The following is a 23,588-nucleotide window of genomic DNA, read 5'->3' on the forward strand; positions in this document are numbered from 1 at the left end:
GCACCCTGGACAGCGGCGTTCAGCACCAGGGCCAGCTCCGCCTCTGCAAATCCTCGGACTGCGATTGGTGGTGTAAAATTACGCCACCGATCGCAGTCTTTTTCCGGTTCATCGGGTCACAGGACACCCGAATGGACCGGAAACGCAGAAAACCGCAGGTCTGAATTGACCTGCGGTTTTCTGCGATCGTCGATGCGGGGGGGTCAAATGACCCCCCCCTGCATTGTTACAGGATGCCGGCTGAATGATTTCAGCCGGCATCCCGTTCCGATTAACCCCCGCGGCGCCGGCATCGCTATTTAAAGCCATGACGTACCGGTACGTCATGTGTCCTTAAGGACTCGGGAAACATGCCGTACCGGTACGTCATGTGTCCTTAAGGGGATAATATGTATTTGAATTAAACCGAATGTGCGCGGCCGTGAGCGGTCCGTGGTAACCCGGCCTGGATTCCTGCTGAGAGCAGGAGCACACAGCGTCATTGGTTGCTATGACACCGTGCGCTTCATGCCGCCGCTGCACTACAGTAATACACTGGTATGATCTATACGAGTGTATTACTGTAGTGCAGCAGCGGCATGAAGCGCATGGCGTCATAGCAACCAATGACGCCGTGCGCTCTTGCTCTCAGCAGGAATCCAGGCCGGGTTACCACGGACCGCTTATGGCCGTGTGCATTCGGCTTTACTGACAGTGCCCCACAGCAAATGTTTTGTAACACACACACACACACACTTCTTCACAAACCCCCTCCTCCTGTGCAAACCCCTCGCAAATGGCTATTATGTGACTTTTTATTTATTTCCCTGTCATTTTTAGCACAACTTTATTTTTAACGTTTACAGTTGCTGACAGAGTTTATATTCAACTCAACCCCTTTAAAATCTGCGCTGCAGTTGTAATAGACCCGTCTGATTTACCTCTACATATCCACAAGTATTTGAGCCCCTGTACCTTTCATACTGCAGCCATGGATGCAGTCATACATGCACTCTCCCCATGCATGGGCGCACTCTCCCCATGCATGGGCGCACTCTCCCCATGCATGGGCGCACTCTCCCCGTGCACTCTCCAATTAAATGGCCACTCGTACGCACTCATATACAATACACACAGCTTTCCTGCTGTGCCTCTCCCCCATACTCTAATGCCTCTGCACTTGTGCCATGCAGGATAGCAGGGAAGCTGGATGACATCTTATATTGTAATGTCACCTAGCTTTCCTACTGTACTGCAGGTCACATGTGCAGAGACATGAGGACAGTCTGGGAAAGCTGAATATAACCACAGTTCCCCTGCCACTCACATCACTGGCACAGTTGTGGCAATCCAACTGATGTTCAGCATGCTGGGTATGGAAGGTTCAGGCGGTGGGAATTGTGGGTAGCAAAGGGGGAGGGGCTAGTATAGCCACACCCACATTGAACCATCCTGATGCTGGTCACTGTCCATCATCAGAACTGAGGAGGGGAGAGGCGGAGCAATGTCATTGATGTCAGGTCAGAGGTGCAAGTGCAGGACTGTGGACCTGGTGCAGGAGAAGTCAGCTGCTCTGACAGGGGCCTGGGGTGACGAAGTACAGTGACTGCTCCCGGTCCCCTTCTGAGCTCGGCCCGAAGCAGCTGCTTTCCCTGATGGCTACGTCACTGGGCGTGGATTTACTTGTTTGTGGTCGTGGGGTTCGATCGCCAGTGGGTGAAGGCGCTGCTGTTTTCACAGGGCTGCCAGCACTGGTAAGGATTGCGCATGCTCAATCCCTCGCAGGAGCCGGCCGGCAGCCAGATCAGAGAGAGGGACGGGCACACAGGCTCTGACGTTTCTTGTACAGAGCTGGGCCACTCCCTAATGCAGGGATAAAGCCTGTACACAAAACGTCACCACAGGGAGCCTGGTGGATGACATCACTGGTCACGTGACCCGCATCAGCCCCACAGAAACAAGATATTTTAGATAAAAAGATGGGCACACGGGCATATATTTATATCTCGGACAACCTCTTTAAAAACAAAAAATCTTAGAAAACCCCTTTAACTGCATTATTTAGTTTGCTGTAGAGCCATTTGTAGGAGGTAACATTTATGTTTTTGTTATTTAGCTTCTCCGGCTTGCAGTCTTGTTGATGATGATCAGTTTGCTATGGCTCTGTCTGGTGCATCCTCCGGAGGGAAGAAAAAATCTAAGGGGAAAAGCATAGGTTTGTATTGTAAGAGGCAGCACGTCATGTGAAGATCAGTCTCCATGATATGATTAATGATTCTAAAATAGATTACATTTTAGTGGCTTTGTGTAATATATATTTTTGGGCTTGAAAAAGATATTAGCTGAAACTGTATGTGAATTATGAAATATAGCATACACACAAAGCATGCATATCTGCTGCTTCATTCTAATTGGGGAACATGGGCCCCCATTCTAGTGATAAGTGTGGGGCCCCAGTGGTCGGAGCGCCTCCGATCAGACACATTCTGTGGTTAGGGAATAAGTTGTAAAGAACAATCTATTTAATGGAAAGAAGCATTATTGAAATGTCTACAGAAGTTGAAAAATAGAGTTTAGACCTTTAGACCCTTTTGATTTGATATTGATGACCTATCCTAATCATAGGTCATCAATATAATTTTAGTGGATAACCCTTTTCAAGAATTAAAAATTGTGTGCCTTTCTTGGTGTAAAGGGGCTGACTGGTGAGGCTTGTTGCCTTGCAGCACCGGGGTTCTCTGTTGAATATGACCAAGGGCAGCATCTGCATAACGTTTGTATGTTCTACCCTTGTTTGCACGGTTTTCCTCTTGGTGTCACCTTTCCTCCCACGTTTCAAAAATAGGGTTAGAATTTCGATTGTGAGCTGTAATGAGCAGTACCAATGTGACTGCAGAATTTGTTGGCATTATACAGGGCTGCCCATGAAAAATATCTCCACCTCCAATATCTCCAAATCAAACTGCCTAATAGTCAATCTGTTTTAGTTGTCCATAGCAACCAATCAGAGCTCAGCTTTCATTTCCTACAGGGCTCTGATTGGTTGCTGTGGACAACTAAGACAGATTTACTATTAGGCAGTTTGATTGAGATATTGGCGGCGGGATACTTTTTTGTGGGCCACCCTGTATAAATAAAATAAGTGGGTTGTAGGTCTGTGAAGTAATTTAATTTGAAACAGGTTTATGTATATAAATCATCTACTGGTGCATGTACATATGTATAATCACTACAAAGATGGCTTGTTTTGTGAGGCCACTTTCACACTAGCGTTTTTGGTGGATTCGGCTGGATTCTGCAAAAAAACGCTTCCGTTACTGATAATGCAACCATCTGCATTAGTTATGAATGGATCTGTTTGTATTAGCTTTCACATAGCCAAGACGGATCAGTCATGAGCTCTGTTGAAAGTCAATGGGGGACGGATCCGTTCTCTATTGTGTCAGAGAAAACTGAATGAAATGCATGCCACAATTATTTTCTCAAGCAATCAAACAGAAAAAAAAATCTGTGTGCCCCTCTGTAAAATCAGAGATGCAGAGAGATTTCCGTACACCCGTAGATTTATATTGCCTTGCAGACATATTTAGCCCCACCCCCTTGGCGTTTTCCCTATTTTGTTGCGTTGCAAATTGGAATCATGATTTTTGGGAGTTGGAGCACCATGAGATTTACACAACATGTCTACAACTTTGAAGATGCTGTGATACTAACAATAATTAAGACACAAATGTAAACTGGTATTCCTGCGGTTTATGCAGTAGTACGAACAGTACCACGGCTCGCGGGCAGTAGCATTGAGTAAAGAATAATGCCTCTGCCTGATCAGCTACAATGTAGACTTCATGGTGGTGTTGCTAATAGCAACACAACCCCCAAGGGGCACTTCTCAGGACATTATGTAACAAACTTTTCTTGTTAAAATATGTTACAAACATTAGTATTTTACATTGCTCCTGCAGATAAAATGTGTCATCTTGGAGATATATTCTATAGAATTTCTACATTTTCTATGTATTTAACATGGTGTCTGCAGTATAATTTTTATTTTTCCCCTCAGATAAAACGACAGTGCAGAGTCATTCCAAATGTGATCGTAAACTTCCTAGACCAACACTGATCATTTGTCCCCTATCGGTGATGAGTAACTGGATTGTATGTATATTCTAATTGTTTGGCTGGTTTTGAACTACAGATGTATGAAATCTGCACACGCTGGGCATAATCACATAATTATTTTTAATAAAGCGTTCTTTAGTAACCTGTCAGATATCACACAAGCTAATGACTGACTGACTGAATAAATCTTGCTTTTAGGACCAGTTTGAGCAGCACGTCCAAGCTGAAGTGGATTTAAAGATCTATGTATATTATGGACCTGAGCGGAGCAAAGATCCTAATACCCTTTCTCAGCAGAATGTTGTGTTGACCTCCTATAGTACTGTGACCCATGATTATGGGGTAGGTACAGCTTATACAGGTAACTAATAAAATGTGTACATTGTCATCCATGTCTTTCATACAAGTTTTTACAGCCACTCTTTTCGACCCCCGTGGGTTCAGCTGTATTTGTTCCCGGAGCGTTGCGCTGGATTACATCTCCTGCTCCTGTACGCTAGCAAGAGCAAGTTGGTTCCTCGCTGTCAGTGATAGCGGGGAATCCGAGAAGACAGAAGTTTATCAGCGCTTCTGCGTTCTCCTCAGATGCAGCAAACAGAGGAAGTAGACCCTGATCAATCCCCCACAGGAGGATGGTTCCCCTGTAACTGGGGCTCCTGTGGATGCCGCAGTTAGTGGAAATAGTGCAAAATACAAAAAAAAAAAAAGTCTGTGTCATCCAAAGGTCTTTCAGTGACCTTTTGGGGGATAAATATGCTGCAATATTGGATCAAAACGGTTCAGTGACAACAAAACAAGCAGTCATAATAAAAAAAAAAAAGTCACCTTGTGGTGTTGGTGTTAATTCACACCATGCAGCAATTCTGCCTCAGAGTCCAATCAGGTAGCAAGCCTTCATCCAGACACAAGGCTCCCAGATCCCAACACAGAGACCTCGCTTCTGAGCCCAGCTGCCTATTTAAGGACAGCCAGGTGCTGCCAAAACCCGGAGGCACTTAAAATCTGGTCCGGAATTTGACCTCAGCTGGCTGTAAATCAGCCCAGCAGCACATGCTGGGAGGAAAATACCTGTTTTCTCAGACCAAACCTCTCACTGTGTCACAATAAAAAACACAATGCAATAGCACACTGCAAAACAAATAAAGTACAATAATGCCATAATTATAGAAAATATTTTGGTGCGAATGCTACGCTTATTTTGTAAATTTGAGATTCTTGGCAAATACATTTTGTGCAAAATTATTTGGGCCAGTCTGCCACACGTCAAGGCGATCTCTGAAATACGGGAACCTAACACTAAATGCTACCTGTTATGTGATATATATAGAGAGAGATATAATATCACCCTTATCCCACATTCATGTGAAATGATACATAGTATATATCAAAAAATCCGACACACAATAGGGAACTCATTTTAATAATTTGGTTTTGGTGTCAGTTTGCATATTTAAAGAGGACCTTTTATGGGTCTGGACTTGATTAAGTAAGTAGCAGGACATTTAGGGCATACATGGGGGAAGTCCCTGCACTTACTGTGCTGTTATTTCTGGGCGCCGCTCCGTTGCGCCACTCTGGCCCCCGTTACCTTGTCCTGCGCTGTATTCTAATCACTAGCATTGGAACCCCAGGGAGGCGACATCAGCTTCTCTCCCTGGGCGTTCCTTTTCCCTGGCTGTAGCGCTGTCCAATTGCAGCGCAGAGCGTCACAGCCAGGTAGAAGGTGAGTTTTTTTGTTTCCTCCCTGGAGGTGACGCTCTGCGCTGCGATTGGACAGCGCTACAGCCAGGGAGAGAAGCTGATGTTGCCTCCCTTATGTCTGACCTGGGAGTAAACCACAATGAACTATACCAGCCTGGTAGGGGCTTGGATGGATTAAAGGGGTTCTGCAGTTTTTTTAACTGATGATCTATCCTCTGGATAGATCATCTGACCGGCGGGGGTCCGACATCCGGGATCCAGCAGGATATCCAGAGGATAGATCATCAGTTAAAACAAACTGCAGAACTCCTTTAAAGACTAAAGTGTTCATATTTATTTATTTATTTTTTCTTTCAGAATAACAGCCCACTTCATAAGATAAAATGGTTGAGAGTGGTGTTGGATGAAGGACACACAATCCGAAACCCAAATGCGCAGCAGACAAAAGCCGTTCACAGTCTGGATGCAGTTAGAAGATGGGTTCTAACAGGTAAGAACACATAGAACAATTAAAAATAGAACAATAAAAAAAAAGACAAATGGTCTCCTTTGGAATCCAGACTGCCAGTCAACATCCTGGAACTTCGGACCATCCATTTGTCCCTGTTTCAATGGACTCCCCTCCTGGGGGGACTGCCAGTCCGGATCCAGTCGGACAATGGCACAGCGGTGGCGTACATTAATCATCAGGGGGAACCCACAGTCGGGCTGTGATGGCGGAGTCGGCCAAGATTCTAAAGAGGGCGGCACAACATGTACCAGCTCTATCGCCAGTCTACATTCCAGGAGTGGAGAATTGGACGGCAGACTTTCTCAGCTGGAGACCGTGGACCCGGGTGAGTGGTCTCTGCACCCAGAGGTTTTCAACTCCATCTGTCTCCGTTGGGGCCGTCCAGATGTGGATTTGATGGCATCCAGGATGAACCACAAGCTTCCCACCTTCATCTCGTGAACAAGAGATCCCCGGGCATGCGCAGTAGACGCACTGGTGGCCCTATGGGACAGCTTTTCACTCCTGTACGTCTTCCTCTCAAGACAATTCTCATCCCCCTGGATTGGCCGCTCCGAACCTAGTACATCGATCTCATTCTTCTAGGAGACGCTCCGTGTTCTCTTCCGCTCAGGGACGACCTTCTCTCTGAGACCCGTCTTCCACCAGCTTGACGGCGTGGCTATTGAGACCGCCATTCTGAAGCGGCAGGGTTTCTCCGACGAAGTCATCCGCACCATGATTACGGCCAGGAAGCCAACGTCGTCCAAGATATATCATAGGACTTGAAAATCTTAAGCTTTCCTTTGCTGCAGACCGTCGCCTCCCTCCACTCCGTTTTTCCCTTCCCACAATCCTCTCCTTTTTGCAAATGGGGCTGGATTTGGCTCTCTGTCTTAATTCTCTAAAGGGGCAGGTGTGAGCGCTATCAATCTTTTTCCCGTGAGCTCTGGCGCAAAAGGCCCCAGTTAAGGCCTTTCTCCAAAGGGTGGCTCACACTGTCCCTCCTTATCTCCCCCTTTTACCCTCTTGGGATTTGGATCTTGTGCTTGGTTCCCTCCAATCGGCTCCCTTCAAGCCTCTTGATACGGTTTCTCGCCGCCTTCTTTCCTGGAAAGTGGCCTTTCTGGTGGCAGTCACCTCCATCAGACGCGTGTCGGAATTATCGGCGCTCTCCTGTAGGGGAGCCCTTTCTTATTCTGCACCAAGAAAAGGCGGTGCTTCACCTCGTGGCTTCCTTTTTTCCAAAGGTAGTCTTTGCCTTCCATGTCAACGAGGACATCGTTCTCCCCTCATTTTGTCCCTCACCTTCACATCCTAGGGAGCGGGCCCTCCACCAGCTGGACGTGGTTTGTGCCCTGCGGATTTACTTATCCGCTTCGAAGTCGTTTCGGCGTACTGACTCGCTGTTAGTTATTCCTGAGGGTCCTCGCAAGGGTGTGGCAGCCTCCAAAAGAACAATTGCCAGATGGATTCGCTTGGCCATTGCCGAGGCGTATCGCTCCCAGGGCAAGGCTTGCCCCTCCGTTTCACGGCTCACTCGACCAGGGCGGTGGGCCCTTCTTGGGACTGTTTCCACCAGGCTTGCACACGTTTACCAAGTTCTACCAGGTGCATACCTTTGCGTTGGCAGATGCCGCGGCGGTATGTTAGGCTCTCGCAACTGACTTCCATGGGCGTGTGGTTTCTTCCCTCCTCGTGGACTGCTTTGGAACGTTCCACGGTCCTGTGTACCCCAATGATACGAGCGAGAAAATTAGATTTCTCGTGCATGGCATTGGGGGACACAGCACCATGGGTATGCGTCCAACTACCACTGGGAGGCACTAGACACAAAAAGTGTTGGCTCCTCCCAGGTGGGCTATACCCTCTCCACAGGCACGAGGCTATTCAGTTTTAGTCTAGTGTCCGTAGGAGGCAGACCTGTCCTGCTTTTTTTTGCAGGTTCTGCTGTTTTTTATATTTATTCTTTTCTTTTTTCTCTCTTCCGCAGGTCTCGGTGTTCTCCACCGTTATACCTGCCTCACGCTGGGGCTCCATCGTGTTCCACTTTAGTTGCCCCCCCCCTGCGGGCTCGTACTTCGGTACCATCGCAGGTCACCCAGTCCCCACGGACTGCATCCGCAGTGGCTTGCCGGCATTCCCACGGTTCCCGTGTTGAGTCTGCCGAAGGGGTGACCCTGCTGCGCCCGAAGACATCGGATGGTGAGTATATCTGATGGTGAGTATACTCCTGTGTCCCTGCCCCAGGGTTAGGTTCCCTCCTGTGGCCAGGGGGATGGGATCCACCTTAGCTGGGGGTCCTGGGGAGCCTCCATCTTCCTCCTAGCCAACCCCCCCTTTTTTTCTAGGGTGGGGGGGTTATATTCTTGTTTCCCCTCCCTTCTCTTCCCCCTCGGTTGGTCTTTTCTCTCCTCCCTGGCCACACAGTCTTCTCCCTGGCTTCCCCGCTACTTTAGTCCCCGGCTTCTGCCGGGACTAGGCCTCATCTTCTGTGGCCCGTTCCCGGCTCCCAGGTTCTCCGTTTGCCCTGATCCACCTGTCCCCCCCCCCACCCCCCCACCCCCACCTATTTTTATGGTTCGGTGGGCCCTCTGTCGGCCGCGGTTCGCCCCGCACCCCTCGCTCCATTCCCGGCCGCCTTAATAAATCAAGGCCCCGGCTTTTGGGCCTGCTAGGCCGCAATCTTACCGGCCCCTCCTCCTTGCTTCCCGGGCTTTTCTGAGCCCCGCCCGGCCCTTGAGAGGGGCTATCTCTTCACACCTTCCTGGGCTAACGTGTTTTTTCTGTTGAAGGGGGTGGTTAACCCCTTCCCTCCCCTCAATTGCTTCATGTCCCCTGCAGCCCTACTGACCACCTCTTTTTGGGGAACAAGCTGCTGCAGCGCCTCTTTGGGGGAACAGGGCGTCCGGGTCAGGATAGACAGCCTCTGCTGGCTGCTTTTTGAGCATCTCCTCTCCCTTAACATCTCCTCTCCATCTCCTCCTCCCTTAACATCTCCTCTCCCAGCCTCTCCTCGGTCGCCACGTGTTTTCACATGCTTCTGCTGTCTGCACCTCTCTGGGTCTAACAATGGCTGCCGTGCGGTCAGCCTGTCCCTGCTGGGTGCAGTACCTCTTCCCAGATCCTTTCCCTGAACAATCCCTTTGTGTAGGTTCCCCATGAATGGGCTCCCTCCGTGTCAATGCCATGGGAACCTTGGCCGACTATCCCTGGCGGTGTCGCTGGCCGCTACCAACCCAAATTGCGGCCACCTCTGCCCTCCCAGGGTCCTCCCTGCAGATGGGGCACGCTCAGTTAGAGATACCTGCACCCGGGTTCGGCTAGGGGTAGCTCACGGTACTCCCTCGGGGGGTCTCAACGGGGTCCCACCCCGCCTCGGCATCCTCGGATCCCCTCCAGGACAGGCCTCAGGCTGGTGACGAATCCTTCCCGTCACCCCATCCGTTGCCTCTGGGGACACCTCTGCGCCGATTCCCTCGGAACAGAGCATCAGGCGGTCTTCCTCCATACAGAAGCCCTCTGGGAGGTCAAGACGAACGTGGACGGTGGAACCCCTCCTACCCAGGGTTGGTATCCCCTCTAGTGGATTTTCAGATGGTGCTCCCCTGACCGCACAGGTATTCAACCGCACAGGTAAAGGCAGCCGTCCCCGTGTTTAGCATACTGAGTCACCTACGCGATGTCTCTGATACGTACGCCTTCTCCTTAACAGGGGGGTTCCTGCTCCACTGCCATAGGCTGTCCCTGACAAGCCTTCATGGTTTCCCTATACCAGGGGCTATCCTCTACACATTTGAGAGTTTTTCCACAGGGTCCCCATCCTGGTGTTGGTGTTCGCCACTCTACCTCATTACAGGGGGTTCCTGTTCTGGGCAAGCGGTTAGCTCGGCAATCGCCTCCTGTAGGTTGGGGAGTTAAGAGCAATTGTACAGCTGCCTTGCCCCTTTTCATAGGTAGTGTACCTACACCATTACTCCAGATGCTGGCTCTAGTGTTCCATACAGCACTATTTCTCCCTTCCGGGCGAGATGTACAGGCCGCTTCGATTGCCGTTGCAATTGCACCTGTCTGTTCCCAGCCACTTTGCTCCCGTCATAGGTAGAGTACCTACGCCATCTCCGGTGCTGTAGCCGATACCCCTGGCGGGCTCTATTGTGTTCCAGGCGGCAACATTTCTCCCTACGGGCGAGATATAGAGGCCACTTTCTATTGCCGTAGAGTTGCCCCTGTCCGGTTCAGTTACACCTGTCTGTTCCCTGCCACCTTGATCCCTTAACAGGTAGAGTACCTGCACCATCTCCGGATGTGGTAGCCGTTCCTCCTGTCCGGCTTTATGGTGTACCATGTGGCTTTTTCTCTCCCTTACAGGACGAGATATTTAGGCCTCCTCCAGTTGCCGTGGCCATTGCACCTACCTCATCATAGTGTGCACCAAACAGCCATCTTACTCCCTTCATAGGTAGAGTTCCTGAACCGTCTTTGATGCTGCAGCCGTTACACCTGTCTGGCTTCTATGGTGTACTCTGCGGCCCTGTTTCTGTTGCCATTGCACCTACCTGATTGTAGTGTGCACCTGTCTTGTTCTTTGTGGTACCGTGCGGCCCTATGGGTTCCATTGTTAACGCGGTTGCTGTTGCACCTCTCTGGGTCTAGGGTGCACCATGCGGCCACATTGCTTCGATCTTAAATGTAGTTCCTCTATCACAGCCATATTTCTACTTTACAGGTTGTGTACCTGTACCTTCCGAATGCTGTCGCATCCCCAGATGCTGTGGCTATGTTTCCACTCTCCTTAGTCGGCAACATGCAGCCACTTTACCTTTATTTTAGGCGTGTGTTTGTAGTACCCCAAGTGCTGGGCCCTATGGTGCGATCTGTGGCCCAGACAGTTTCTGTCTTACTAGGTGTTTTCTGCCCACGGGTTCTAATCTGTGCTGCAGATGTTGGTTCCATCCGTTTGGTTCTTCCATACGTCTGCCACTCCGTTACTGTCGTACTCATTGGTCTCCTTGTGCCGCTCAAGGCACTGTCTGCACCAGGTCACCTTCGTTCAGCATGTGCATGGTTACCATATCTGGCAGGGGTGGGCCAGCCCAACCCCCACCTTATCGGTCTAGTGCTGCTTCTGGTAGCTCCAGTATATGACTGATCTGTCTGGTCCGGCGGGTGGTCCTCATTCAACCTCGCTCCCTACTCCATGGCCAGGTGGTTGTTGGCCTTTGTGCTAGAGTTGCTCTTGCTTTCTCTTTAAGGTACTACGGTATGCTGTGCTCCGCGTTACCCCATGTTATAGGGGAGTACTCACGTTGTTTCCTATTGCTGAGCGGGCCATTCCTGGTGTAGTACAAGGATCTCCACTGGATCTTCTACCTTGTTTGGACATGTAGCTGGTGAGCATCGGCAGCGGTTTTCGGTCACGGTATCCTTCTGGGTCCACGGCTTTTATCGTCGCTGGACGTCCTCTCTGACGGGTCAAGGACAGGACCACTGAGCGCCACACACCTGTCTGAATTTTCAGCTGATTGCTCTGGTATCAGTCAGGGCCCCGTAGTTCCTTCTGGGTCCAGGTGTTTTCGGTTTTCCCTTGTATTTTCTGCTTGGTTGTACACATGGCGGAGGGGCGTTCCCCTTGGACCTTGCCGTCGTCTGTACCTGTCAGGTACTTTCTCCCCCCTGCAAGTTTTCTGTATGCCGGTCGCAGCTGGTTTCTACATTTCTATGTAGGCTACCCCGTTTTTTTCATGGCGACTTCTGCATTCCTTATGCATATCGATGTCTGTCGTTTTGTGGTACCTCCCGAGCTGCTGTATTTGCCCTCTCTGGGACAATGTTTACGGTTTGCTGGTCAATGTTCTTGGTGCGGCTAGTTGTCCATGGCCAATGTCCCTTCCCCTATGGTGGTTTCTTTTCGCCTTTCCTGGATATTCTGGCTTGCGTTGTCTTCCGGTGGTTCAGCTCCTGGTTCCTTGTGAGCCCATCTGGGTACTCCTTTCTGGAGTCCCTGTCCCTGTTCATTTGAGGTCCTCTTGGGATTTGTCTTTTTTTCCATCCTCCCACGTCAAGTACCTGGTATTGAGTGGTTTGGTGCTACGGTTTGCAATTCCACCGTATGGTCTCCTTCGGGAGGGACCTCCTCCTGTTGTAGACCCTTTCCTCCTTAGGCTGTTTGGAGTGCTCTTCTTCTACTCCCATGTCTCTCAGTCCAGTGTGTTCCTGCCGAGGTTGCCTGGGCCTGTCTCTGGTTCCTTTTTTCCATGATACTTCACATGCCCAGAGTTTCCTCTGGTCTTGCGCTTTACAGTGCTATCTTGTTTTCAGAGGCTTGTGCCTCGTTTCCTGTTTTTGGGGACGCAGGAGCGATCGTTCTTTTTTCCTGGCTTTTACCTACAACCCCCTCCTTCTCCAAGGGTTGGCGGTTTCCTCTAGCAGCCTTGGGTTTTCGCCTTTACATGGGGCGCTTGGCTTCTTCACCTGGCCTTGCGGTGAGGGGAGTCCTTCTCCCTTCACATGTGAGCCTTGCTATGGCTTCCCTCACTCGTTTGGTTTCCAGTGCTTCCCTGTTTCTTTTCTCCCCTGGCCTTTCAGGGGATGGCCACAGGTTTTTTGGGTCTGAGACAATGTAGGGCGTTGGGTAGTTCCAACACGCGGTGCTGTCCTAATTTTTTCTCCAGCCCTTGGCTGCGCTTGGTGTTCCCTTTTGCCACCTTCTTGCATTTGGGATTTTCTTCCAGACATTTGTCCTGGGGTGCTGGCAGTCTTCCCTGCTTCTTCTGAGGTTTCTTCCTTGTTATGGGACCTCTTGCCCATTCCGTGTTTTTTCCTGTTGGGTCACATGGTCACATTCTCCTGCACCTGTATGCCCAACCGGTGGCACATCTCTTCTTTTCCCACCCTCAGGGACTGCTTTGGGACGTCCCATGGTGCTGTGTCCCCCAATGCCATGCACGAGAAAATTGGATTTTTTGTACTCACCGTAAAATCCTTTTCTCGTAGTAGGCATTGGGGGACACAGATCCCACCCTATGTTTTTACTTCCGCTTCTCCGGGCTGGTCTCTTGATCTTTCCCGGTACGGGAGTTGTTGGTTCCTTGCTTTTCTTCTCTCTCCTACTGCTTTTGGTACAAACTGAATAGCCTCGTGCCTGTGGAGAGGGTATAGCCCACCTGGGAGGAGCCAACACTTTTTGTGTCTAGTGCCTCCTAGTGGTAGTTGGACATATACCCATGGTGCTGTGTCCCCCAATGCCTACTACGAGAAAAGTATTTTACGGCGAGTACGAAAAATCCAATTTTTTGTGGACTCTCCTGTAAAATATCTTTCTCACTGAGTTCATTGGGGAACACAGCTCCCATCCTTTGTTTGTTTTCTAATTTTGCTGCAGGTGACGGCAGTTGTTTGACTGGTGGGGTCCTCGGTTATGAGTTCGGATCTGCTGGTTATTGTTCTGCTATTTAATTTCTTATTTCTTCTACTCATACTGCTTGTGCACAAACTGATATGCTCTTTCCAGGCTGGAGGGGGTGTATCCGTCAGGAGGAGCTAATACTTTTTGGCCTAGTGTCGTCTCCTAGTGGCAGCAGCAGCTATACCCACAGTCCTGTGTCCTCCAATGAACTCGGCAAGAAAGAGATTTTACAGACGAGTCCACAAAAATCTAGTTTTTCCATGTCTTCCACACAGACTGCTGCTTCATTCAAATTCTGCCGGAGATGGCAGAATGCAGTGCTCTGGTTTCTGACATTTCCATAGACTTTGAATGGAGCAGTGTGTGTATCACTCTATTTAAACAGGGCACACTGGACCGCTATTTTCCTGTTCAGACACTTATCCTGTGGAGTCCAGGATAGCCCTTTAAATCTGATTTAATTTGTTTCCCCCTCAACCCTTGTATATTAGGACATTTTCTTAAAGGGGTCTTCCCATCACAGATAATGGGTCCCATCTCCGGGCTATTTCCATCTGCCCCATAGAAAATAATGGTGCGATGATAACACCTCCCTCCTGTACCAATAGCTGTTCACAAAAGATAGAAAAAGCAGAGATATAAATGTATAAATTACAGGTTTTACTGAATTTTTTTCTCACAAAAATATACATCAATCTGCTCAGCTGCTTCTGCTCTGTAGCATGGTGCTTTCAGATTGCATTTCATTTTTCGGTGACAGGTCCTCTTTAGTGGCCAGCAGTGACTCTCTTTGCATCGTTTTGTTTTGTATCATCTGTGATTTTGTGTCAACATTTTTTATGCTTCCCTTGATACTAAGTTTTATCCTTTCACATTTAAAACACAGGTACGCCTATCCAGAACTCCCTGAAGGATTTGTGGTCCATTTTGGCTTTCTTGAAACTGAAACCATTCATTGACAGGGACTGGTGGCACCGCACAATTCAGAAACCAGTCACCATGGGAGATGAAGGAGGATTAAGGTAGAACTGTGTTGCTTCTTGTTTTTGTTACTGTTGAGCTTTTCATTTTACATCAAACTTTTACATATGCATTTTTATATTATTACATTATAAATTACTGTCCACCTTCAGAGACCTCTTTGGAAAACACCCATGTAATGTTTTTCATTGCACTTTCCTTCTTTTTGGATTCTCTCCTGGCTTTAAAAAAAAAATTGATAAACACAGAAAGAAAAAAAAAAAAAAAACTAGTGAATTGTCATCTGTAAACCTGCCCCTATGAGAATCATTAATTTTAGAGCATGTCTTATAAATGATCCCGTAATAATCATCAGTATCATATAATACAAGACACCTATCTTGTGCCAGTTAGTGGTATAAAATAGCCACAAATCATGACGCTCTCTATATTTATATTTATGCAAAAATGTGCAACTCGTCTCACAACGCTGCAGTTTTAAAAAATCTGAGGGGTTTAAAGGGAGTCTGTCACCTCCATGTGGCCATATACAGCGCTTACATGGCTCTGTAGCACACCTATACAGGATTGTTAATCCAGCAATTGAAGATAGAGTTTTAATGCATGGGTCAATGAGAAAGTACAAAATCCAGCTAGAAAATTAACCCTTCCAAATAACAGTTACTTGAATATTTTATTTATAACCTCAAGACATATACTGATTGTCCATAGTAGGTAAATCTACAAAGCATGCTATGTAGGTTAGCTATGGGTGGGGACAGTATCCCTATTTATGAACCCTAGACTAAACCCTTTGCCCAGGGACGGCCCCTAATGGTGGGGACTCCCTGTCCTCGAGCCTAAGGCTATCAGCTCCTATATAACCCTTATTGGTATCACTGATAGAAGAGAGCCTATCAGTGGAGAACCTACATGGACAGTAAGACAAAACAAACACAAATATAGTGCAAAAAGTATACACCCCTATTGACCTGGAAACATCAAAAGGTACATGGTGCACAAGACTAACTAATTAAAAAGACACCCTATTATATAGATGTTTGTGGTCACCAAAAATAGATACGTGGACCACAAACGAATGATACACTGAACCCCAACGCGTTTCCCCCACGGTGTGGGATCATCAGGGGGTAAATGGATCTATAGGTTTAAATGGATAATGTATCAACATAAATTCTGTAACAGATAAGTAACATATAAACTAATAAATCACACTAAGAGAGGGCGAAGACCCATATAATGAGACTGCTGTATTAGTGGGTGTTTATCACCGTTCTCAGTGTGATGGTGTCTGTTGTCACACAGATATCAATTAGGACTGGACCTGTTGGTATTAGGCGATATTATTATTATTATTATTAGGAGGAGGAGGCACATCAAGCATCGTATACTGCTTGTGTACACGGTTATTTAATGCAGAAATGCAGGACTTCAAAGTGGATTTTCTGTCCAGGTATTTTGATGTCAGTCCAAATGTAGTATATAGGATGCCACCAGGGCACAGATTAAGTAGTGTGGGACGGACATCCACGTATGGTGTATATGTGCAGCTCAGATACGTCCCTCATTTAGTAAACATGAGCCAATATATACGGCTTGTTGATTATGGCGACAGTGAAGTCATTTTCCAAGGCGTTTCCTCCCTTGTTGTTCCTCCTAAGGTCCAGAGGATTGTACCTGTACCTTTTGTTCTTTTCTTTAGACTTGCACAAGGAGGAAAAACGAAGTTTAATTCATATGCAAATGAGCACTCGCAAGTGCCCAGGGGCGGCGTTCAGTGTGTAGGTGCCCAGGCTGCTCTGCCTTCTTTTCACTTTACTCCTCCCCAGCCTCTGTCTTTGCCCGCCTCCAAGTCTCTTGCCTCATCGATAGGTCCAGACGCGGGCAAAGGAAGAGGTTGGGGAGGAGTAAAGTGAAAAGAAGGCAGAGCAGCCTGGGCACCTACACACTGAACTCCTCCCCTGGGCACTTGCGAGTGCTCATTTGCATATGAATTAAACTTCGTTTTTCCTGCTGGAGCAAGTCTAAAGACAAAGGTACCGTAACAATCCTGTATGGGTGTGCTACAGAGCCATGTAAGCACTGTATATGGCCATATGGAGGTGACAGACTCCCTTTAACAGGAGAGATGTGGCCAATAGATTTCCAACAGATTTATTAATCCTAAAGCCAGAACATGGTTTATATTTTAGTGCAAATCATTGCCTGCTCGTAGCAAATGTAAGTTTAGTTTACTGACTTTTAAAGGGGTTGTCTCACATCAACATATGGCATTTATCATATAGAAAAAGTTAATACAAAGCACTTACTAATGGATTGTGATTGTCCATATTGTCTCCTGTGCTAGCTTGATTCGTTTTCCATCATATTATACACTGCTCGTATCCAGGGGTTACGACCACCCTGCACTCCAGCAGCGGTGGCTGTGCTTGCAGAAACTCCTGTCCCAGACAGTTGTAGACCAAGGGTCACATATGCATTGACTTTTGCATTATTCTGTTCCATTTTAATTTGTTTAACTCATTCACGACATCCTGTAATGGCAAAAGTCGGTCTTTACACATGGTGCCTGCTCAGGAGCTGAACAGGCACAGTAGCCGGACGATGACAGCTGTCCTATACAGCAGACAAGTACGCGGTGTCCGTTAGTTGGAGACAAATCTGATTGTGGACATATATCCTGTCAGATGCTGTGGCAGATTATGACCACATGCACCCGCTGTCCCCCTGATGAGATTTTGGGAGCTGTTCGGTTGCTGTGGCAGCTAAGAGCCTTATGAAGTTTCCCAGACCTGCTATAGCAAAATTCTTTTTGAGCCCTGTGTCAGAGCTTAATAGGAACACAGCAATATTACCATGGGCTGCAATGGTAAACCAAATCTGGCATAAATCATGTGTACCAACGTTTTTTTTTTATTGTTTTTTAATTCTTATTTGTAGACCAATACCCAGGGGGCCTCCCGAGTCTTCCTTATGGCTGGCAGCCATGTACATAGCACTCTGGCAACACTGGGAGCACCAAATACTTATGTCCCCGTCTGGCGACAGAAGACCCCCTCCAACATTTAACTGTATTGTTCTTCTCAGGATAGCTGTGCAGTTAAATACTGTGGGGAGAGTGGGGGGTTTCCTGCCCTGAGTCTGTCACAAAGCAACGATGTCGCTGCCTGTCATCACGACCCGCCTCCTTTGCAAGAGCCATGCAGTCTGCATCGCAGACTCTAGCGGAGAGCAGGACTCTGGCAACTCGATATTAGGGACATCACTGAGGGTGGTGGTGGGGAACATTATTGGGGGCACACTATAGGGACTTTACTGGGAGGCATTGTAGAGGACATTACTGGGTGCACTGTTGATCATTACAATTACCAGCGGTTCAGTTGGGGATGTTATTATTACTAGAGGCTTTATTGGGTGCATTGTCCCTGGGGCACAATAGGAGGACTATTATTGCTGGGGGTACAATAGGGCATTATTACTGGGGAAATTATAGGGTGAATTATTATTGCTATAACTAGTATAGGGACATTATTATTGCTGGGGGCAGTATATGGGCATTATTATTGCTGGGGAACTATTGCTATTACTGGAGGGAATTTTTATAGTTTTATTGCCGGTTTCAGACTAGTCTGCTCACGGTATGAAACATCTTCTGTGTGGGAGCATGAATTTCCGTAGAGGACTCTACTCCTTTGACCGGACCTCACAGCATTATAATGATTTATAATTCTGGGTGTCTCGGCCTTATCTACCGGCACTGACTGCCACAGAAGGGGCAGCTTCTGCCAAGGTATTTGCTTCTGCTGGAGCAGTATATTGTGCTGCACTGTGGTATTTGGTTCTGTTAGGGCAGTATATTGTGCTGCACTGTGGTATTTGGTTCTGTTAGGGCAGTATATTGTGCTGCACTGTGGTATTTGGTTCTGTTAGGGCAGTATATTGTGCTGCACTGTGGTATTTGGTTCTGCTGGAGCAGTATATTGTGCTGCACTGTGGTATTTGGTTCTGCTGGGGCAGTATATTGTGCAGCACTGTGGTATTTGGTTCTGCCGGGGCAGTATATTGTGCTGCACTGTGGTATTTGGTTCTGTTAGGGCAGTATATTGTGCTGCACTGTGGTATTTGCTTCTGCTGGAGCAGTATATTGTGCTGCACTGTGGTATTTGGTTCTGCTGGGGCAGTATATTGTGCTGCACTGTGGTATTTGGTTCTGCTGGGGCAGTATATTGTGCTGCACTGTGGTATTTGGTTCTGCTGGGGCAGTATATTGTGCTGCACTGTGGTATTTGGTTCTGTTGGGGCAGTATATTGTGCTGCACTGTGGTATTTGGTTTTGCTGGGGCAGTATATTGTGCTGCACAGTGGTATTTGGTTCTGTTGGGGCAGTATATTGTGCTGCACTGTGGTATTTGCTTCTGCTGGGGCAGCATATTGTGCTGCACTTTGGTATTTGCTTCTGCTGGGGCAGCATATTGTGCTGCACTGTGATATATGCTATTTGCTTGGCAGAACTTCAGGTTTCCAGCAGTGATGTGCTGTGGACTGCTGGAAGTTGTCTGAGCTAGCTACTAACCAGCACACGGGTTGTCATCTCAGTGGCGTTCCTAAGGCTGGTGTCACCCGGTGCGCTAGAAAATGGTGTCTCCATGAGTCATGGAGCATTAAAGTGCATTTCCACCTACCTTCTGTTCAAGCTTTAACCTGGCTGGACCTGGAGACCCCAACCCCCCCCCCCCCCCCCCCAATATAATAAATACTATAATGGGGTATTAAATGAAATCATCTAAATATAAAGTCAATATGCGATCTCTGTGCTACCTACCACACCTCCTCCTCCCTCGGGCGCGGCAGTGGCAGGTCAGGCTGGCTGTGTGAGTGAGTCACTGCTGTCGCGTGCCTCAGCACCCAATCCATTAGCTCCGGACTCCAGTCCTGCAGTGCAGTGCAGCCACCGCCGCGCCACTCACCAGGCAGTCACACCCCCTTCACCACGTGACGGCCGGGCTGACGTGCTTGTGAGTAAGTAAGGAGAACTCCGGCGGCGGGTGACACCCCATCAGACTGGTGTCACCCGGTGCGGCCCGCACCCCCTCGCAATGCCACTGTGTCATCTGTCTGTGGGGGTCAGCACCAACAACAGTATGGGAAGTTCGCAGTTAAACTTGCATGCTGATTACTTAGAGGTCTTGTGATCCGGCCAAATGTATTAACTGTAAGTGTATATCATTTGCATGCAGGGGAAGTATGGAGTGGGCTGAAGAGCTTCATATGTGGCCGATGCTGTCTGTGTAATACAGCTGACACCCGGCTGCAATGGCGGGGTTGGAGGTTACTTCAATACTGGACATTCAACCTTTCACATTATTCGGTCAACAGTGCCTGCGGCATGTGAGCAGTTAGGAGGGAGCTCCCTCTCTTCACTGATCAGAACAAAATAATATGAAAAATACAAATATTTAAAACTCCAACCCAAAATGTAGTAAAACTACAGCTCGCCCTGTAAAAAAAAAACCTTAAAGGGAACATGTCACTGGGATTTTGTGTATAGAGCCGAGGACATGGGTTGCTAGATAGCCATTAGCACATCCGCAATATCCAGTCCCCATAGCTCTGTGTGCTTTTATTGTGTAAAAAAATCGATTTGATACATATGCAAATTAACCTGAGATGAGTCCTGTATGTGAAATGAGTCAGGGACAGGACTCATCTCAGGTTAATTTGCATATGTATAAAAAAATTTACACAATAAAAGCACACAGAGCTATGGGGACTGGATATTGCGGATGTGCTAGTGGCTATCTAGCAACCCATGTCCTCGGCTCTATACATAAAATCCCAGTGACAGGTTCCCTTTAAACAACTTTGTGGACTGAAACAAAAAATGTATGGGTGTTAGAACATATTGATTGCCTCCGCAGGGGGTTATCGACATAGTGGTAATGAGCTAGTAGTCTCCATATGTAATTCAATCTCGTTTTCTGTATGTATTACTTCCTTTAGACGTCTTCAAGCACTGGTTAAAAACGTCACACTACGAAGAACAAAGACATCCAAAGTCAAAGGGAAACCTGTCCTGCAACTGCCAGAGCGCAAAGTTTATATCCAGTATGTCAAACTGTCTACAGAAGAGCGAAAAATCTACGAATCTATGCAAAGTGAAGGAAAAGCTATTATTGGAAGGTGATGTGATTTCCAGTTCATGATCCATCCGGTTTGTTGCATTTCTTTATTCTATATCCATGTGGATGTGATGGAAGATGACCCCAGTGTGTGATTCCCTCCAGTTAGCCACAACACAGAGCCACAGATATGGCAGAACTGTAACTTGTTACTAATTACTGTTATACCTGAGAGTGGGAGTCAGAATTCAGGTAAAGAGCGTGACGGATTCCTGCACCGGAAGCCACATACCAGGCCTGGTCCACAGAAACATTTGCTGCTGTTCTGTGTTTAGAGCCGCACCTGGTTTTGGCTCACAATCATTGATCAAATCACTGAAGTGTGAACTAGGCCTAAGAAAGGATTTGTTCAAGCTGGTTTAGGGGGCACATCTTCTGCTGGTGTTTCCACGTTGAGACCTCTATCCTCTATATAGACTAATGTCGGTGTATTCTGTGCCTCACTTATTTTGTCACCAGATGATGGTGTACCCTGTTAAGCTGCTCATACACATTAGATGTCTGTCTGATGAATCTGACAGGTAGTGGGACCAGTTGATCATTTAATATGTATTGGGAGGGGGGTGGTGTGGTGTCTCCCAAACAGATGTCGGGGGAGAAAGGGGATCAGGCTGTCTACATTTTTTTGTACCTAACCAACAATGTGGGTTCTTTATCAGATTCTGGATATTTTGTATACTGGAAAATACTATAAAATTGCATTTTGTAACTTTCTTGTATAAGGGCTGGACAAATCCCATCAGTCTGCCAGTTGACCAAAATGGGAGAATTGGGAGATTTTATGAATTTACTGTACTGAGTTATTTACTACTTTGAAATGATTGGGGGCAGATTTGCTAATCCTGTAGGTGGTATAACTTTAGACGGGCTGTCGGGACATTCACTAGATTTATCTCGGAGGATTGTGCTGGATGATGGACACTTTATTTTTTTTTGGTCTAAATTGTTGACAAACATAATTTTAAGCCAGAATTGTTCCACAATTTTTGGACCAGATTGTTGAATTTTGGGAATCTCCCTGTTTTCTGGTAAACCGGATCTGTCATCAGGTTAAATACCCTTCTGAATTATCACTGCTGGCCTGAATACTCCAATGTGTTCTTTTTCTTCTTGGGCTCCCCCTTTCAGATATGGCAACAAATGTTTCTGGCATGTAGATAATTGGTTAGCCAAGAGGGTAGCCACCAGGAGTCTTCTCCCAAGATGGAGTCATCTTCACCATTCCGGCACTGTTCTTGAGCAGGGTCCCTCTGCTTCGAGTGGCTGAGATAAGCTACACCTCATGAGATCATGCTGAACTCTAACGCTGTCCTCGTTCAAAGATATGAAGAGGACTCCACCTTGGTGGAAGAGCCCTGGTGGTTGGCCCCCGTGGCTTACCACAGTCAGCTTACATAACGCATGGTAGACATTGGGGGCCATATCTAGATAGCGGTGGAACCAGGGGCAATGATTCATGCAATTCTGTTTTAAATAGTTGACCTTGTGACCGTTCCTCTTCAAGCCACGCTCCTTCGTGAGCTCGGAGCAGTGGATTTTTGTAAAACCTGATGTGCCAGGAATGGGCCAAATTCTGTAACAATTGTGCGCAATTAAAAAAAAAATGTGACTAATACTATGTTTTAACATTGTGTATCCATATATTGTAAATCTCTAGATACTTTAATGAAGGGACTGTCATGACACACTACGCCGATGTGCTTGCTGTGCTGGTGCGATTAAGGCAGCTTTGCTGTCATCCCCATCTTGTTTCAAGCAGTTCTTCAGCTTCTCTTGCAGGTGAGGAAAAATCTATTTGTACCTTGCTAACCAGTAGATAGATCCATAGTTAATGCTATTTAATGGCCAACTGAGAAGATAACAAATGGCAAGCTTTCGAGTCTGTCTAGATCTCCATCAAGATTGGTTTAGCACAAAATCTGAAATACCACCTTTCCCAACCCAAGACAAGATCTCAGAGTATAATTTCTACAGAATGGCATGCTCCAGCTATTTATTGCTACGCTGATGTGCAATGGCATATAAAATGGTAATAAGTAGGGGTGCACCGAAATGAAAATTCTGGTCCGAAACCGAAAATTCAGGATACCCCTTGACCGAAACCGAAACTGCCTTTTTGCCCAAATACTTTTAAAAGACCCCCCACCCCATAACAGTGCCATCCACAGACCCCCCCACCTCATAACAGTGCCATCCACAGACCCCCACCCACCCCATAACAGTGCCATCCACAGACCCCCACCCACCCCATAACAGTGCCATCCACAGACCCCCCCCACCTCATAACAGTGCCATCCACAGACCCCCACCCACCCCATAACAGTGCCATCCACAGACCCCCACCCACCCCATAACAGTGCCATCCACAGACCCCCCCCCCCCCCCCCCCATTGTACAATTAATAGAAAATAGCGGGGAGGGACTGGAAGGAGGAGCTGGGGGCCGGTGCGTTCACTGTGCTCCGGCCCCCAGCTCCAGTAGTTATAAAATGTTGTACAATTAATAAGCATTCTATTCATGAGGCCCCCTCTGCAGTATTACATTCAATACAGCCACATCCTACTCACAGGGCTGTGCTGGCCGGCCGGGCAGAGGAGCGGCAGCGTCACGACTGACGTCATGTGCCCGGCCTACTTTCTGAATGAAGGAGGCGGCGCAGGCATGTGACGTCAGTCGTGACGCTGCCGCTCGTCTGCCTGGCCGGCCAGCACAGCCCTGTGAGTAGGAAGTG

General features: G+C 47.7%; 1 protein-coding gene across 1 annotated transcript in view; it reads left to right on the top strand.

The window, feature by feature from the left end:
• HLTF (helicase like transcription factor) overlaps positions 1 to 23,588 on the top strand; it is a 109,676-nt gene that overhangs the window by 59,618 nt on the left and 26,470 nt on the right. The window contains exons 12-18 of the mRNA XM_044289801.1: positions 2,096 to 2,194; positions 4,040 to 4,134; positions 4,297 to 4,440; positions 6,157 to 6,289; positions 14,584 to 14,719; positions 20,679 to 20,858; positions 22,515 to 22,636. Of these exons, the coding sequence (XP_044145736.1) occupies positions 2,096 to 2,194; positions 4,040 to 4,134; positions 4,297 to 4,440; positions 6,157 to 6,289; positions 14,584 to 14,719; positions 20,679 to 20,858; positions 22,515 to 22,636 (909 nt within the window). The remainder of the gene's footprint in view (positions 1 to 2,095; positions 2,195 to 4,039; positions 4,135 to 4,296; positions 4,441 to 6,156; positions 6,290 to 14,583; positions 14,720 to 20,678; positions 20,859 to 22,514; positions 22,637 to 23,588) is intronic.

This window comes from Bufo gargarizans, chromosome 4 (assembly GCF_014858855.1).
Source record: "Bufo gargarizans isolate SCDJY-AF-19 chromosome 4, ASM1485885v1, whole genome shotgun sequence".
NCBI classification, from domain to species: domain Eukaryota; kingdom Metazoa; phylum Chordata; class Amphibia; order Anura; family Bufonidae; genus Bufo; species Bufo gargarizans.